Source organism: Bidens hawaiensis, unplaced genomic scaffold, assembly GCF_021521415.1.
Source record: "Bidens hawaiensis isolate Kalapana, Puna unplaced genomic scaffold, B.hawaiensis_p1.1 tig00034308_1, whole genome shotgun sequence".
NCBI lineage: Eukaryota > Viridiplantae > Streptophyta > Magnoliopsida > Asterales > Asteraceae > Bidens > Bidens hawaiensis.
The window spans coordinates 225,133-241,538 of record NW_027505316.1 but is presented as its reverse complement, the minus strand read 5'-3'; the positions used below and the strand labels follow the sequence as shown (position 1 = coordinate 241,538).

The 16,406-nt window shown below is 43.4% G+C and overlaps 1 protein-coding gene across 1 annotated transcript; it reads right to left on the bottom strand.

Annotated features, from left to right (window-relative positions):
• Positions 1-1,042: 1,042 nt before the first annotated feature.
• On the bottom strand, positions 1,043-15,803 carry LOC143612320 (cysteine-rich receptor-like protein kinase 15). Its single transcript, XM_077086337.1, has 7 exons — positions 14,969-15,803; positions 13,140-13,283; positions 12,939-13,063; positions 12,630-12,840; positions 11,848-12,085; positions 1,546-1,696; positions 1,043-1,396 (listed from the first exon to the last, which is right to left on the bottom strand). The coding sequence occupies exons 1-7, from the start codon at positions 15,801-15,803 to the stop codon at positions 1,043-1,045; spliced, it is 2,058 nt and encodes a 685-aa protein (XP_076942452.1).
• Positions 15,804-16,406: the final 603 nt, after the last annotated feature.

The following is a 16,406-nucleotide window of genomic DNA, read 5'->3' as shown; positions in this document are numbered from 1 at the left end:
TTTATCACTGTGTTTTTTGTTTATTTTCATCATTGATTGTGTCTTTTTTCTTGATATTGTGTATTTTTTACATGATATTCTGTTATATCATTCAACAATGTGTTATAATTTGCTCGACATCTTGTTATATTTTGCGATCTATTGTGTTATTTATTTATTATTGTATTTTTTGTTTATTTTCGTCATTGTGTCTTTTTTCTCTACAGTGTGTCTTTTTTCTCTACAGTGTGTCTTTTTCGTTTTTTTTAACTCGAAAAACGGGGGAAGCATTTTAGTTTTTTTTTTTAAATTTTTTTGTTTTTATTTTTATTTTAAGTTATGATTTTTAAGGATTTTTTTATGACCAAAATCTTTTTCATAATTCTCACTTTTATTTTCCTTTACATTTTAACCTTTCCCATAAATTTAGAGGCTCTTTTTTACCTTACAAAAAGTTACGAGCACATACTTATATGACCTTTTAAATATGCAAATAATAACTTTTTTTTCACACATGTTAGATTACCTTTTTAAAAAAATGAAAAAACAAAAATAAAAAGGTTTTTGGCAGACCCATTTTAAATGATGTGGATATAGCTCCACAGTTGAGATTATGAATTACAAATTTAGCAAGTAGCATGACAATTTCCACTAAGTTTTTTGTGGATTATTTTACTCATTTAGTGAACTAGTGATTTGATGTTTACTTGCTTAAAACTTGCTTAATGAATTGGTGGTGCTTCATAGGTAAAATGAAAACGAATAAAAGCCCGGCCGCTATACAAAAAATTTTGCATTATGCTCCAATATAAAAATTTTATAGTATCCGCCTCTGCTACACACCTTAATATCATTGGCACACATGCCCTTCGGTTATAAACTTATTTAATTGTATGAAGTGACAAGTACAATAATTAACTTAATTGCTTATACAAACTTTAAAAAATACAAAATACTTACTATAAAAATGTCATATTAAATTTTATTGTCTAGCTACTAGTAAACTTATACAAACCTTTTATATATAGCAAGCACGCATATTAGGTCCACCTAATTTTTAAATTTATCGAGGAACTACATCGGATATCGAAACATCATTAACAGAATATTGGGATGGTGCTGGCTTTGATGTTGTATGATTTTCTGAATGAGTGGTGCATGTTGAGAATGAATCAAACCCATGATTAGTGTTACTATTCACGAAGAACGCAGGCTCTGATGGTATTGGAAGTGAGAGAGAGTTGCTATTAAGCATTAGAACAACCGATGACATTGTTGGTCTATCACTAACATTTTCTTGGACACATAATAATCCAATGTGAATGCTTCTGTTGATGTCGCCTAGTGAACCCAATCCGGCCTTCAATATGGGATCTATTATATTTGCCGTTGTCCCATTTTGCCAATTTTTCCATGCCTAAAAAATATTTTCTAACTTTGATTTTTGTAATGGAATTACTATAGAATAGGGAAAAAAGCATCTAAAGAACACTAATTTATATTAAAAAAAAGTATGATTATATGATTAAGTTGTCTACTACTTATAGTGATAGGGTGGATACTTACAAAGCCAAGAAGATATTCTTCCGTCTCTCCATTTTGAAAACATTGGTTCTTTTGTCCTGTTATCATCTCCAACACTAACACTCCAAAACTGAAGACATCTGATTTTACTGAGAAATTGCCATGCATGACGTATTCTGGTGCCATATAACCACTACACAAGAAAATTGATCACAACAAAGTGTCAGCGTATGCTTTAGACGAGCACAAAGGAAATTATGAGAAATTGAGAACCACTTTGACTAAACATAAGACCAAAATAACCATTAACTTTTTTTTTCTTTTCTAGTTTTTTTTATTAACATGATCATTACACGCTATTATATCCAACAAAAATACGCCACGTGAGGTTACGTTAATAGCACATATCCTGGCGAGTTTTGCATCGAGCGTGACATATATTTTTGTGTTATTGGTTTGTCAGTCTAATTTACGCATAAGCGGTAGAATTTTGCGTCAATATCTAGTTGGGGAAAGAGGAGCCAGGTGTTACGAATAAAATGGTCCATTTGTCTAGTATTGACGAGGGTTTCTTTTATTAAAAGATTTTACAGCGGTCAAACTGATAAACTTTAAAATTGCCAATAACTATTGGGGGATATAACTAGTCAAAATGAGATTCACGTGATTTAACACGTAAAGTTTCCGTGGGCCTGAATATTTAAAGGAAGGAAGTATACTTACTAAGTGAAGAAACACTAACCGGACCCCGGGCAGATTACTGGTAACCTGGGGGTTGGAGAGATGTTTCCCACGAGGGGTTAGACCCTTGGAAGATGGTTCTTCTGATAACCTGCAAAACAGACACCGTGAGCTCGTCACTGAGAAGGGGGGGGGGTTCCTCCTTGTGACCACCCTCCGGCGTGAGAATCAGACTAGATTGCTCTTTAAATATAAAAGTATATTAAGAGATTGCTAGAGCAGATATCAGGTATATTATGATGATAATATGATAATGTAATAAGATATGATAAGATCAGATGGTCATACCATTTGTGGTATTTATAGCCGAAGGTAGGTTTCCAAAGAGGTATGGCCGGCTGCAACAGTATTCCTGTTCCACCAACAGTAGCCTACGCACGTGCCCTGCTGGTAGTTGGTGGGTAGGTAGCGGCTGATAGTGACCAGGCCTGCTGTATACTATTCCTGTTCCACCAACTGACGGCTACGCACGTGGTATGGCAGTAGTTGGTGAGTAGGCAGCGGCTAATAGTGATACAGTACAGGAGCATGCTGCTCGCCATACTGTATCAGTGAGCTGTCGTATCTCTGATCAGATCTTTCGCCCATACCTCGTCAGGTACAGTAAAAGATCCTTCAGTATACGGACTGGCTTATTTGGGCGGGAGTATTCCCCCTCCCGCCTCTGTGCGGGATTGCTCCCGGCTTGGCTCATTCCTTCAGGTGACACTGAATAATCGAGAGCTAAGTGCCTTGTGCGTGTAGCCATGCTGCGCGGGTGGCCTTCCCTAATGGCTTGTATCCGAGGCTGCGGGGACAGGCGGAGTCCTTCACCATTGGGAGGCATTTCCTGCGGGACCAGCTTGCGTACTGCGCGTAAGGACGTCACGTCTCTGAGCATGGTTGGTCCTGCGGATCCAGTTGGTCTCTGCGCAGACGTCCCTGTTTAAGGTGAGTCTTGCGGGTCCAACTGGGCTCTGCTGGGACCTGCCTCTTCAAGTCCCCCCAGTCCAATGTTCTTCTCATGAGTGTTTAATAAAGTGAGGTGAACTTTTGGACTTGAGCAAAGGGTTTTGAAAAGGGTTTTGTAAGGTTTTCCATGGGGATTCTTTCCGCGGAAGTCCTTGTCACTTGCAGAAATGCCCGAGTTTCCTGCTTGGTCTTTGGGTATGATGCGGGTAGGTCTGTAACCTCCTCGCAAGTCAGGAGCATTGAGTCCCAGTTGTATGTATTTTCCATGAGGTTTTGGTAGTTTTGAACATAGTGATCAATTATGTTAAGACCACCAATTCCATCTTGGAGCTTCAAACAACGTAGTTCTCGACGTTCCCGCTATGCGGGGATGTTATTTCCGTTTCCGCAAGCATTGCCCAGAAGATCCTTCTTGGTTTCAATTCCCAGCGGAGCGCTAGGTATGTGAAGGGTTTTGCCTTAACACTGTACCTGTGCTCGTCTTACGGTTACTTTACTTCCAAGGTATTCCTGGCGTCAATTCCCTGCGGGTGCTAGGTATGTGAAGGGTTTTGCCTTTACACTGCACCCGCACCCGTCTTATAGTTACTTGGTTGCCGAGGTACTTGGCTTCAATTCCCTGCGGGTGCTAGGTATGTGAAGGGTTTTGCCTTAACACTGTACCCGCATCCGTCTTACGGTTACTTGTTCACCAAGGTTTTCTTGGCTTCAATTCCCTGCGGGTGTTAGGTATGTGAAGGGTTTTGCCTTAACACTGTACCCGCAGCCGTCTTACGGTTATTTGTTTGCCAAGGTTTATTTGGCTTCAATTCCCTGCGGGTGCTAGGTATGTGAAGGGTTTTGCCTTTACACTGTACCCGCATCCGTCTTACGGTTACTTGCTTGCCAAGGGGTAAGGGGTATTTTCCCGCTTACTTTTTAATATTTTCGAATTTTGAATTTTGAAATTCGAAGAGTTGGTGAAAAGATAAGTCCAAACCTCTGAAACGTCGTGCGACGGTTTCTTCTGACTGTGTCAGGACGTGCAGGAAGTTATGGTGACGTGACAGAACATGGTCATTCCAGTCGCTTTTTCAGGCGCGTGGGCTTGATTTTTCGGGCGCGTGGCCGCGAAATCTGTGGCACACGTCCTTTCAACAGCTGTTGCCAGCCTGCTTTTTGCCACGTGTCATAGTTTCATTGCACATTCAATTTCTCTCTCCTCCGCATTAAATTCACCGCATTAATTGCGATTACTATATAAAGGGGGAGAGGGTTATTTGCAATTCACACTTTTCACTCTTCTCTTCATCCTTAAGGCGATTTCCGGCGAATACTCCTTTATTCAATCGAGCATTCTCTCGAAATCGTTCTCTTCTTTCTCTGCAAGATGTCTTCTCGTGATGCTGAAGCTATAGCCGATGACAGGGGTACTGCTGGCGAGTGCCAGTGTGCTCTGCCCGGCGATCAGTACCGGTATGTTGTCAGGAAGTTCATGCTCGTTCATCTCGAGCCTGAGTTTCCTGAATCCCACCAGACCGTGTACGATGCCCCCAGAGGCAAGATCGGGGTTTATGCTGCATTTTTTGTCTATGGGAATCTTAGATTTCCATTGACTAAATTTGTTTACCGTGTCCTTGAGAGGCACGGTGTTCATTTGACCGAGCTGCACCCCATGGCGATCGCAAAGATTCGCCATTTTGAGTGGGTGTGCCGGATTTTGGGCATCGAGCCCCATGTGGACCGCCTGATGACCTTCTATACCTGGAGGTGCATCCAGGGGTGGTACACCTTGACGACCCGTATTAAGGGTCTGAAGATTTGCGACACCGAGCGCAGTCTTCGCGCGTGGAAGCAGGAATTCTTCTACATTTCTGCCCGCGCCATCCCCCTTGCCATGAAGTTTAAGAATGGCCAAGCGATACCGAGCCTTCACGCCCCCAACTACCAGGAGGCGGAATGGTTTTCGAAGATATCCCGGATCCAATCTCCGGTTTACCGGTTTGCGGAGTCCGGGATGGTCATGTTAGGGATGAGCCGGGTGTGGAAGGATGCGTCTCAGGTTCCCATCCTTCTCGAATACGGTTTGAACTCTATTCCCTATGGTATGTCTTGTCTTTCTTTTTGATACAAGTTTGTCTTCTAACTGTTTCTTTTCTTTCAGAGGGAAATAATTTGGAGTCGCTTCTGTTCCCGCGGGAAACCGACGGTCCCGCGCGGATGGGTACTCGTGCTCTGGACGAGGGCGAGTTGCCCATCCTGGAGCAAACGGCGGATCGTTTTGTGGAGGTCTATCCGCTGGGCCACGAGATCCTGAGCCACCGGCGGCCAGGTAAGGCGATATTCTTTCCTCAACCCCTTAATGCTGTACCCGCTGTTGGAATTCTTGACCTGTCTTCTTCTGAGGAATCCTCAGATGCTCCTCCACTGGTGCGGAAGAAGAAAGCTGCTGCCGGCGGGAAAGGGAAGGAGAAGGAGAAGACCTCCACGGCTGGTCCGGTGGTTCTATCTGACTCGGAGTCAGATAGTGAAGAGGTGACGGGGAACCCCGTTGGTGAGGAGACCACTGCTCCGGAGGCTACGGCCGTTACCTCCGGAGAACCAACGAAGACGACGGTGACCGGTACCAAAAGGCCGGCTCCATCGGGTTCTTCCCCGCCCGTCCGTACGTTCAGGGTCAAGAAAACCCGTAAGTACAATCATAATGTCTTTGCAGATTTATTACTTCATAAATTTATCTAACACTTTCTTCTTTGTGTAGGCGTGGATGTTGACGCATTCCGGGGTGAAGCCCAGAGGAGTACCCTTCCGCCAATGACGGTAGGCTTGGTCAGCCTACCTGAGGCGTCGACCCAGGTGCCTGCGCCTGCTACCGCTGGTTCAGTTGCTCCCTCTGAGCGGACTGTTCCAGTTGAGATGACGTCACCGCCGGCTGTGAGTGCGATTTTTACAGCATCCTTCACAGAGCCGGCGGTTACTGCTGCTGCCTACGAGGCGGCGACCGCGGCGGCGACCACAACGGCGACCTCGGCGGCTGCCACCATGCCCGCGCCACCGGCACCGATGGCCGGACCATCAGGTACGCGCAGGGCTTCCCGCCGATCTTTGTCACCTTCCCGTCTGCCTGACCTGTTGGATGGATTTCCTTTAGGTTCAGGTGATGGGTTTGGCGGCTATCGGCCTGTCATTGACCCTACAGGTGCGTAGGGTTCCTTTCTTTTTCCCTTGTTTTTTATCATCTTTTCCTTACTGCCTTTGTTTTCTTTTGCAGTGTCGGATTCCAATGAAGTGTATGTTCCGCGATGGAACATACGCCGAGGAACAACCCTTCGCACACCTGTGGAGTGCGTGGACTGGGCTCGCCACGCTGCTCCTCCGGGTGCGTTGGGGGAAGCCATGGTTAGCTACCAGGAGGGTAGGCTAACTAATGAGCTTCGGGTTCTCCAGGCCCGGATGCAGCCGCGCGTCGAGCTGCTTTGTCGTGAAAACGACAAGTTGAAAGCAGCTCGCGCCAAGGACATATCTGAGGCGCGTGCTCTTCGGGAGGAGAACCAACAGCTGGCGGCAGCTGCCGCCGACAAGGAGAAGGCCTTCAAGGCCCTCGAGGTTGAAGTTCAGGCGCGACTCGAGGCCCGCTCCAAGGCTGCCCAAGCTGTGAATGAACAGCTTCGGCTGGCCAGGGAGACTGCGCGAAACGCAACCGAGAGGGCTGCCAAGGCTGAAGCCGTTGCTGAGCCTTTGCGTGTGGAGAATGAGGAGCTGAAAGGCAAATTAGAGGCTCTCCAACGCGCTCATGATGCCTTGGCAATGGAAGATGCCAAGAAACTCCAGGAAATCCTGGACCAGAGGGGGGTGCTTGACCAGACCCAGCGGAAGCTTAAGGGCGTCGAAGAGGCTGCCGCAAAGGAAGTTTTACTTGCCAACCTTAACAAGAGCGAAGCCGAACGCGCCCATAACGAAGCTCAAGCTGCCCTCCAATGGCTTCTTCGAGAAGCGTTGCCTCAGGTATGTTTAGTTTTATCTTCACGCTTTTCTTTTGTAAGAAAAGGTTCTAATACTTGTGTTTTCTTTGTAGGTTGTGCGTCGGGTCTTTTCAGAGACCTCTTACGATGATGCTATGACCGCAGCCCTCAACGCTTCTCATGAGGATGGGGAAAAGGCCGGCTTCTTGCTTGGTCTAGGGTTTGTTGAGAAAGGCGTCCCGCCTTCCAACTTCCCTTTGTTCAATGTGGATACCGAAGCCATTTATGACCAAGCATTGAACCAATACGCCGCCTTCCCGCATCCAGTGGTGGAGAAGGTGGACGAAGTAGCTGCTGCTGATGATGGGTTAGCTGTCCTCAAAGCGTTCCTCGAACCACCCCGTTCTTCTGACGGAGCGGGTCCAAGTGGAAGCGTCCCTGAAGCTTGATCCTGAAGATCCCTTCCCATTGCTAAGACTTGTATAGTTTTTTTTTTTTTCTTTTAGGCGGGTAGTTTCCCGGCCATTCTTGTAATATATTCTTGAAATATTAATCTTTTTGCGTATAAGATTGTTATTTCCTTCTTTGGGTTCCTTGCTTTATAAACTTATGACTTGCATACTTAGTTTAAATTAGCAATTTTCCAAGTGTTTAGAATAAGAACCTTTGAACGTGGTTGATAGTGGGTTAAAGTTTCGCTTCCTCCTTCGTGATTGTGCGGGTGGAACCGTCACTTGCACTTGGTAGGATGGCTAAACTTTAACTTATATCTGACCTGCGTGTAGGTTTTCCTTTTCGAAATTTCTAAGGCATTAAGATAAGTTGACCTTTGAACGTGGTTGATAACAGGAAGTCTTGCTTCCTCTTTCGTGATTGTGCGGGTAGAACCGTCACTTGCACTTAGTAGGATGGCAAAACTTTACCCTTATCTGACCTGCGTGTAGGTTTTTCTTACCTTTTGAGGATAAGTTAACCTTTGAACGTGGTTGATAATAGGTGTGAAGTTTTGCTTCCTCTTTCGTGATTGTGCGGGTGGAACCGTCACTTGCACTTAGTAGGATGGCAAAACTTTACCCTTATCTGACCTGCGTGTAGGTTTTTCTTACCTTTTGAGGATAAGTTAACCTTTGAACGTGATTGATAATAGGTGTGAAGTTTTGCTTCCTCTTTCGTGATTGTGCGGGTAGAACCGTCACTTGCACTTAGTAGGATGGCAAAATTTTACCCTTATCTGACCTGCGTGTAGGTTTTTCTTACCTTTTGAGGATAAGTTAACCTTTGAACGTGGTTGATAATAGGTGTGAAGTTTTGCTTCCTCTTTCGTGATTGTGCGGGTAGAACCGTCACTTGCACTTAGTAGGATGGCAAAACTTTACCCTTATCTGACCTGCGTGTAGGTTTTTCTTACCTTTTGAGGATAAGTTAACCTTTGAACGTGGTTGATAATAGGTGTGAAGTTTTGCTTCCTCTTTCGTGATTGTGCGGGTAGAACCGTCACTTGCACTTAGTAGGATGGCAAAACTTTACCCTTATCTGACCTGCGTGTAGGTTATTCTTATCCTTTTTTAAGAATTGTTTTGAACCGTTCGACGCGCGGTTGTCGATAGGTTAGTGTTCATTTTCCTTTCATGATTCATGCGGATAGACCGGCACTTTCATTTAATGGGATAATTGAACTCTTCTCCTTCAACTGACTCTGCGTGAAGGTTTGCCACGTTATTGGGTTCGTGCGGGTAAGACCGCCTTCCCACGCAACGACTTCACGTAATGTGTGCCGTCACCAGTGTTGCATAGTTTAACCGTTCGACGCGCGGTTGCGTGAAGGTTTGTCACGTTTTTTGGGTTCGTGCGGGTAGGACCGCCTTCCCATACAATGACCTCACGTAATTATGCGGTGAAAACCGGCATATTAGTGTTCAGAAAAGTATAAATGTAAAATCATCAGCTTCGGTGTTCTTAAAGAGAATCATTTCCATTAGAAGTGGCTCTTGGCCCTTTCTTTACAAATTGGAATTGATTTACATGCAGACTGTGTAAATGAGCTCCCTTCCATGTTGGGATGGGAGTGCCATCGAGCCGATACGCACCTGGTTCGGGATCTCGTTCTTTACGCAGCATGTAGTCTCGATTTTGAAGCTGGAATTGATTCGTGTTTTTCCCAGCTGGGGTTCTATACGCACTCACCTGCTCAGCCTTTATTACGCCACGAGGTGCGCGAGCGTCCCATCTCTGACAAATGCTTCGACCATATCTTTTACATCTATGCATTCTTCAGTGTTGTGGCCCTTTGTCTTGTGAAAGTCACAGTATTTGCTCCGATCAGCATCGTGACGATGTCGGATTATTGGAGGCTTTGGCCATGGGAGCTCTTCAGTGGCGAATATCTCAGTGACGCTTTTGGTGAGTGGCGTCCATCTGGAGTTCCGGTGCGACTGTACATTATCCCTTCCGTCCAACCGATGTTGCAAGCCGGATGAGGTGTCAAAGTTTACCCTTGACTGCCAAATGCCTAGCTTTCGTTTTTTATTTAGTCGGGCGGTGAGGACGTTGTCTTCTCTCGTCCTCTGGGTGTAGAGGTTTGTGCTCTGTGGGAGATCTCTACCCAGTTGCTTCTCTGTTTCCGCATAGCGTTTTGCTGCTGTCATGATGTCATCCCATGTGGATGGCATGCCATCTTTACCCGTTAGGGTGCGGATGAGCTCTGGGTCATGTGCGCCCTGGATGAAGGCAGCGCGAACGAGATCTTCGCTGATATTGCCCAAACTTAGCTTCTTTGAGTTGAAGCGAGTGATGAAGTTTGGCAGAGATTCGTCTTCCTCTCGTATGCATTTGAGGATTGTCCATTGCTCCTCGGTATACTTTCGTTGTTGGCTGAAGTGTTGGCTAAACTTCTGTTGGAAGTCTGCCCAGTCGTAGATGTGGTTGACCGGTAGACGATCGAACCATGCTCTAGCAGCCCCCACCAGCGTCATTTGGAACATGTAACACCACGTGGGTTCCGTCCAATTACTGATGGTTGCCCCCGCTATGAACCTGTTCAAATGATCGTCTGGATCAGATATACCGTCATATGTGCCTATGTTAGGCATTTGTTTGGCACTCTTTGGGGCGATTGCTTCAGCAATGTCCCTTGCAAATTTGGACGTTCCTGCATTTGCAACGTTTGGTCTGAACGTTTTAGAGAAGTCCCTTGGACTTCCACCTGTGCTTTTTGGTTTGAAGGCTTGTCCAAAATGCCTTTTCGGTTGGGATTCCGTTTCCTTACGCTTCCCTTTTGCCCTATGGCGAGGGTTCGCGTCGGAGTCGGATTCCTCCGAGTCATCTTCCCAGTATTCGAATTCGTCGGCCTGTTGCACGGAACGCAAGCGTTCGTCCAACTCGGCCTGGAATTCCTTTTGTCGTGCCTCCGCCCATGCCTTAACTTCATCGAGAGTCTGGCGGGGGAGTCTTCGTTTCTCAAACTGGATATCGGTGGATCCCAATAGGTGATCATTTACTGCACTTGCCCCAGCTTTGGTAAGTGGGGTAGTGTTCGTAAAATTTACTTCACTTGCCCCGGCTTCGGTAGCCGGGGTAGTGTTCGTAAAAACTGTGTTGCCGGTGTTCATCCCAGTAGCTGGGGTTGTGGTTACCGGAATTTCTCTAACCATCTTTGTAGAAGTTTGAAAAAACTGGAGAAAAATAAAGTTCTAGCTTTATGCACGGATGGCGCCAATGAAGAAACACTAACCGGACCCCGGGCAGATTACTGGTAACCTGGGGGTTGGAGAGATGTTTCTCACGAGGGGTTAGACCCTTGGAAGATGGTTCTTCTGATAACCTGCAAAACAGACACCGTGAGCTCGTCACTGAGAAGGGGGGGGGGGGGGTTCCTCCTTGTGACCACCCTCCGGCGTGAGAATCAGACTAGATTGCTCTTTAAATATAAAAGTATATTAAGAGATTGCTAGAGCAGATATCAGGTATATTATGATGATAATATGATAATGTAATAAGATATGATAAGATCAGATGGTCATACCATTTGTGGTATTTATAGCCGAAGGTAGGTTTCCAAAGAGGTATGGCCGGCTGCAACAGTATTCCTGTTCCACCAACAGTAGCCTACGCACGTGCCCTGCTGGTAGTTGGTGGGTAGGTAGCGGCTGATAGTGACCAGGCCTGCTGTATACTATTCCTGTTCCACCAACTGACGGCTACGCACGTGGTATGGCAGTAGTTGGTGAGTAGGCAGCGGCTAATAGTGATACAGTACAGGAGCATGCTGCTCGCCATACTGTATCAGTGAGCTGTCGTATCTCTGATCAGATCTTTCGCCCATACCTCGTCAGGTACAGTAAAAGATCCTTCAGTATACGGACTGGCTTATTTGGGCGGGAGTATTCCCCCTCCCGCCTCTGTGCGGGATTGCTCCCGGCTTGGCTCATTCCTTCAGGTGACACTGAATGATCGAGAGCTAAGTGCCTTGTGCGTGTAGCCATGCTGCGCGGGTGGCCTTCCCTAATGGCTTGTATCCGAGGCTGCGGGGACAGGCGGAGTCCTTCACCATTGGGAGGCATTTCCTGCGGGACCAGCTTGCGTACTGCGCGTAAGGACGTCACGTCTCTGAGCATGGTTGGTCCTGCGGATCCAGTTGGTCTCTGCGCAGACGTCCCTGTTTAAGGTGAGTCTTGCGGGTCCAACTGGGCTCTGCTGGGACCTGCCTCTTCACTAAGTTCCAACAATTCTACTTGCTTGACCTTGAGTTTCCTCTTGATTAAACAATCTTGCCGTTCCAAAATCTGCAATCTTAGGGTTCATTTCTGTATCCAACAAAACATTACTAGCTTTCATATCACGATGAATTATCATTAGACGAGAGTCCTCATGGAGGTAGAGAAGTCCCTTTGCAACGCCACTGATGATCTTGTATCGTGTTTGCCAATCGAGAAGTGAACGTTTAGTCAAGTCTACAACCAACATTAGTTAAGAAGTATATATGTATCAATTTCAATATTCAGTACAATAAAAACATTATTTGGTACCTCAAAAATGTTGCTAAGTTTAGTCTCCTTAGTGATGTTATAACAAGAATTAAGATTTCTTATAAAATATAACAATAATCTAATCTAACTATATATTAAACGTTTAGTTATAACCCATGACCCGGTTTTTCTTCAAATACAACCATCTTCATATGAAGACAACATTTTGTAAAATTTTGAAAAACAAATTACTGTGTGATGCAAGTCTCGAACCCAAGACTTAATGTTTCAAACGAAAGATGCTTACCAACTCCACTTAAGTAGTTATTGTGTTGAATTTATTGACTTCTAAATGATATATTGTTAATTCACTTATAATTAATGTATTACATATAACAATTTTTATTTTTATTACATTTTTCACCCGTGTGAAACACAGGCTCTAACCTAGTTCTTGTATTATATCTAGTTGTTATATGTGATTTAACCCAATATGTGGTGTCAAAATTGCTTATTTTTGAGAATTTACCAAATATAAATTGATCAAGACTTCCATTAGGCAAGAACTCATAGATGAGAAGTCGTTCACTTCCTTCTAAGCTAAAACCAAGCAACCTAACCAAATTCCGATGTTGAAGTTTCGCAACCAACAAAACCTCATTCTTGAATTCCACTTCACCTTGCCTAGAATCTTTTGCTAACCTTTTTACAGCTATTTCGTGCCCGTCTCGAAGCATACCCTAAATAGCACAGAATATACAACATATATAAATAATGACTACGTATTATCAAGATCCTCACTTTGGCACATAACTACCAACAATATCAATTTGTATACCTTGTAAACAGCTCCAAATCCACCTTGTCCGAGTTTATTATATTTAGAGAAATTATTTGTTGCAGTTCTCACTACATTAAATTCGTATTTTAAAGATTCAACGTTGCCAATATCCGTGGTTTCATCTGTGTGTAAGAGAGAGTAGTTATTAAGAATGGCATAACTGATCTACTCGTGCTAACTTATAATGCAAGATCTTACTCTCAATATTTGTTGGTGGAACATGCTTTTGTTCTTTATTCCTCCTCATTCTTAAGAAGATACAAATTAAAGCAATTATTATGGCACTGGTTGTCATAATAACAGTTACTATTATCACTAATCGTGTCGCATTCGAACTTTTAGCTGCAAAATGGAGAAAACAGTTCTCAGATATTTCTTGTTTTAATGTTAAGTCTAAATAACAAAATAATAAGGGATAATTCCTAAAATAGCCCCTTCCTTTATAGAAACAGATTCCAAGTTTGTCCCTCCTAATTAAAGTTTCCAATCCCTCCTAATAAAAGTGAAATTGCACTAATTTTGACGTTATTTTACTAATTTCGTGAAAATAGCGTTAAAAGTGGCGGAGGTTAATCATGCATCATTTGGTGGCATTGATAGCCGAAAGACAAGGGTACATGCACCAATCAGCTGGGGTCCTGATGGTTGAGTGTTATGTGCCTTATGTCTAAGGCTTGATACAAAGCCACTATTGAGCCGGGGGTCTTGTTGTAAGCAACCTCTCTATTCCTATGGAGTAGAGGTAAGGTTGTCTACATCTTACCCTTCTCAGACCCTACCATAGTTTTGCTATTGGTGGGATATACTGAGTACGATGATGATGAGTTTTATCCCTTACGTATCTCATTGCTGGACGATGTGTTAGGGAACACCGCCGATGAGTTAGTAAACCAATCAGATAATGACGTGTAGGGGAATACACATGGTTAACGATGCGTTAAGTGTTAACTTATGGTTGACGATGCATTAAGTGTTAACTTATGGTTGACGATGTGGTAAGTGTTAACTTATGGTTGACGATGCAGTAAGTATTAATTTATGGTTGACAATGGTTAAGTATTAATACTTAGCGCATCGTGAACCATAAATTAACACTTAACACATCTTTGATCATGTGTCTGGAGGCCTAACATATCGTTGACCATGCGTTTGGAGATCTAACACATCGTTGACTATTTGTTAGCTAACTCGTTAGCGAGACTACCTAACACATCGTTGACGATGCGTTAGAAGAGTGACAAATCTGGAAAAACAATTTTGAGAGGAAATATTTGAAATCCCTCACTAATATTGGGCTATATAAGTCATAAAAACTGTGTTATGCATAATAACATATATAAGTCACATTTTAGAAGTGCTTTGAGGTGTGAACTTTGGGTGTACAAGTATAAATAGTAAAATGTCACGTGGGCATATCATTTTAGAAGTGTTTTGAGGGCATTGTATATAGTCACAATATGGTCCCCTCCTAATTTTAAGTTGAATTAATACTGTTCCATTTATTTCTTCTTTTCTTTCTTTCTTTTTATTTTTGAAAAAATTTATCAACCAGAGTTTAACATGTGAGCCAATCATAAGCGTTTTCTTTTTAATTATTCCTTTTTTTTTGTTGTTACTTAAAAATATATGTTGTTTTATAAAATTTTGAATATACGTCACAACGTGTTTATTTTATCCGCATATTAATATGGTTATTTTATCCGCATATTAATATAAATTTTATTCAAAAGTAATCAAAACTGTGTTATTCATGACAACATATAAGTAATCAAAAACTAATTAAGAGCCTGTATTAGTCCATCCACCATTATTGGAAGACTTTGGTAGATAACTTGACCATAGTCAATTTTAACCCTGATCTTTTTCTATAACACTTTGATAGATAACTCAACCACAAGTCCACAAGTAGTTATAACCTAGATTTTAGTTATAGTCTTTAACTCTTTATAACTACTACTCTAATTAGTTCATTAATTCATAAGCCAAATTAGAAATGATTTTATATACACATGAATATAATTCCGTACCCGGTAGGGGTGTCGGGGGTGATAAACCGGGTGGAGTTGCCTGCAAAACCGGCGGCGGTGGTGCGGGGATGACCATAGTACTCCCGTTATAAAACCGATGAGTGTCGTAACTATATCTACACATCGGTAGAAAACACGTCCCCCCGATTCTCCCACTTGACCCACTACTCACATACTTATCATAGGCATTTTCCACACACTCGCGGCACTGCGCCTCAGATAAGTCTGGAGTACACTGCACAAGCCCATAAATTGTTACAAAATCCGACCCTGTCGTGTTCCCAGTGGCAAACTTCAGTAACGAGTCGCCAGCAGCCGCATCTATTTTCAACTTGCTCATCAACACGTCAAGAGCCCCCATGAACCGATCCCGGTCCCACGCGCTTTGCGTGTTCACCACAATCCCAGTACCCTCCATGTTAATATTCCCTAAAACATCCGCGTTGGAGTATTTCAACAAACACCTGCCGTAGTATCCTACGGCCTCCTTTTGGTTAGGACAGACTTTTGGCAACATGATGGTGGAGTCATTTAGACAGCTCATGCACAACTCCGGCTCCATGTCTCCTTGGCAAAGGGCGGCGGAGTTGACTCTGTCGCCGCCCTGGCCGGTGGAGAGGTTGAAGAAACCGAAGCCGGAGTTGGTGGTATGGAGGCTGGATAAGGTGGTTTTGAGGTTTCTTTGGTATGGACTGTTTGTGGTGTAATTACCATTGTCTCCACAAACATAGTATCTAAATTCTGGTTGAGCTAAGGTGATATTGGTAACGTTGATTAATAAATATATTAATGTAAAAGTAACTAGAAATATGAGTTTTCTGGTGAGGATGAGCATGTTTAATGGTGGCATGTGATTATAGTTAATTCGTTGGGTCGATTTGTAGCCATTGCGTATCGACTGACTAATGGTCAACAAGACAATCATTAAAGTTATGCCGTGAATGACCGGATACTCCAAGTCGTTGGCGTTACCTCAAAAATTCTATTGTCATAAGTTTCTTCCGTAAGTGGAGCTTGGGTGGGCTTGGTACTAGCATCAAAAACTGTCATGATAAAAATGGGTTGTTTTTTTTGTGCGAAAATGCTCAGTACAAAACCAATGTTTTCAGTTCCGGCTCGGACGTCTTACCGGGTCAAAGGTCGGACCGACCCAGGAGGGCGGACCGATGTTTGACCCAGATGGTGTCATAAATAATTTAAATATATATTTATACATATATATAATTCATATACATATAAAAAATAATAACTAAAAATAATAATAATAACAAACTTTAATGTTTATTTATGTTTTATACATTGCTTTTTAAATATATATATGATTTATGTTTGATCAATAGAGATATCAATGAAGCTTGGTTGGTTGACTCATGGGGTAATTATTAAAGCTTTTATCTCTTAAATGACCCAAATTCGAATCCCAGCATATACATTTCAT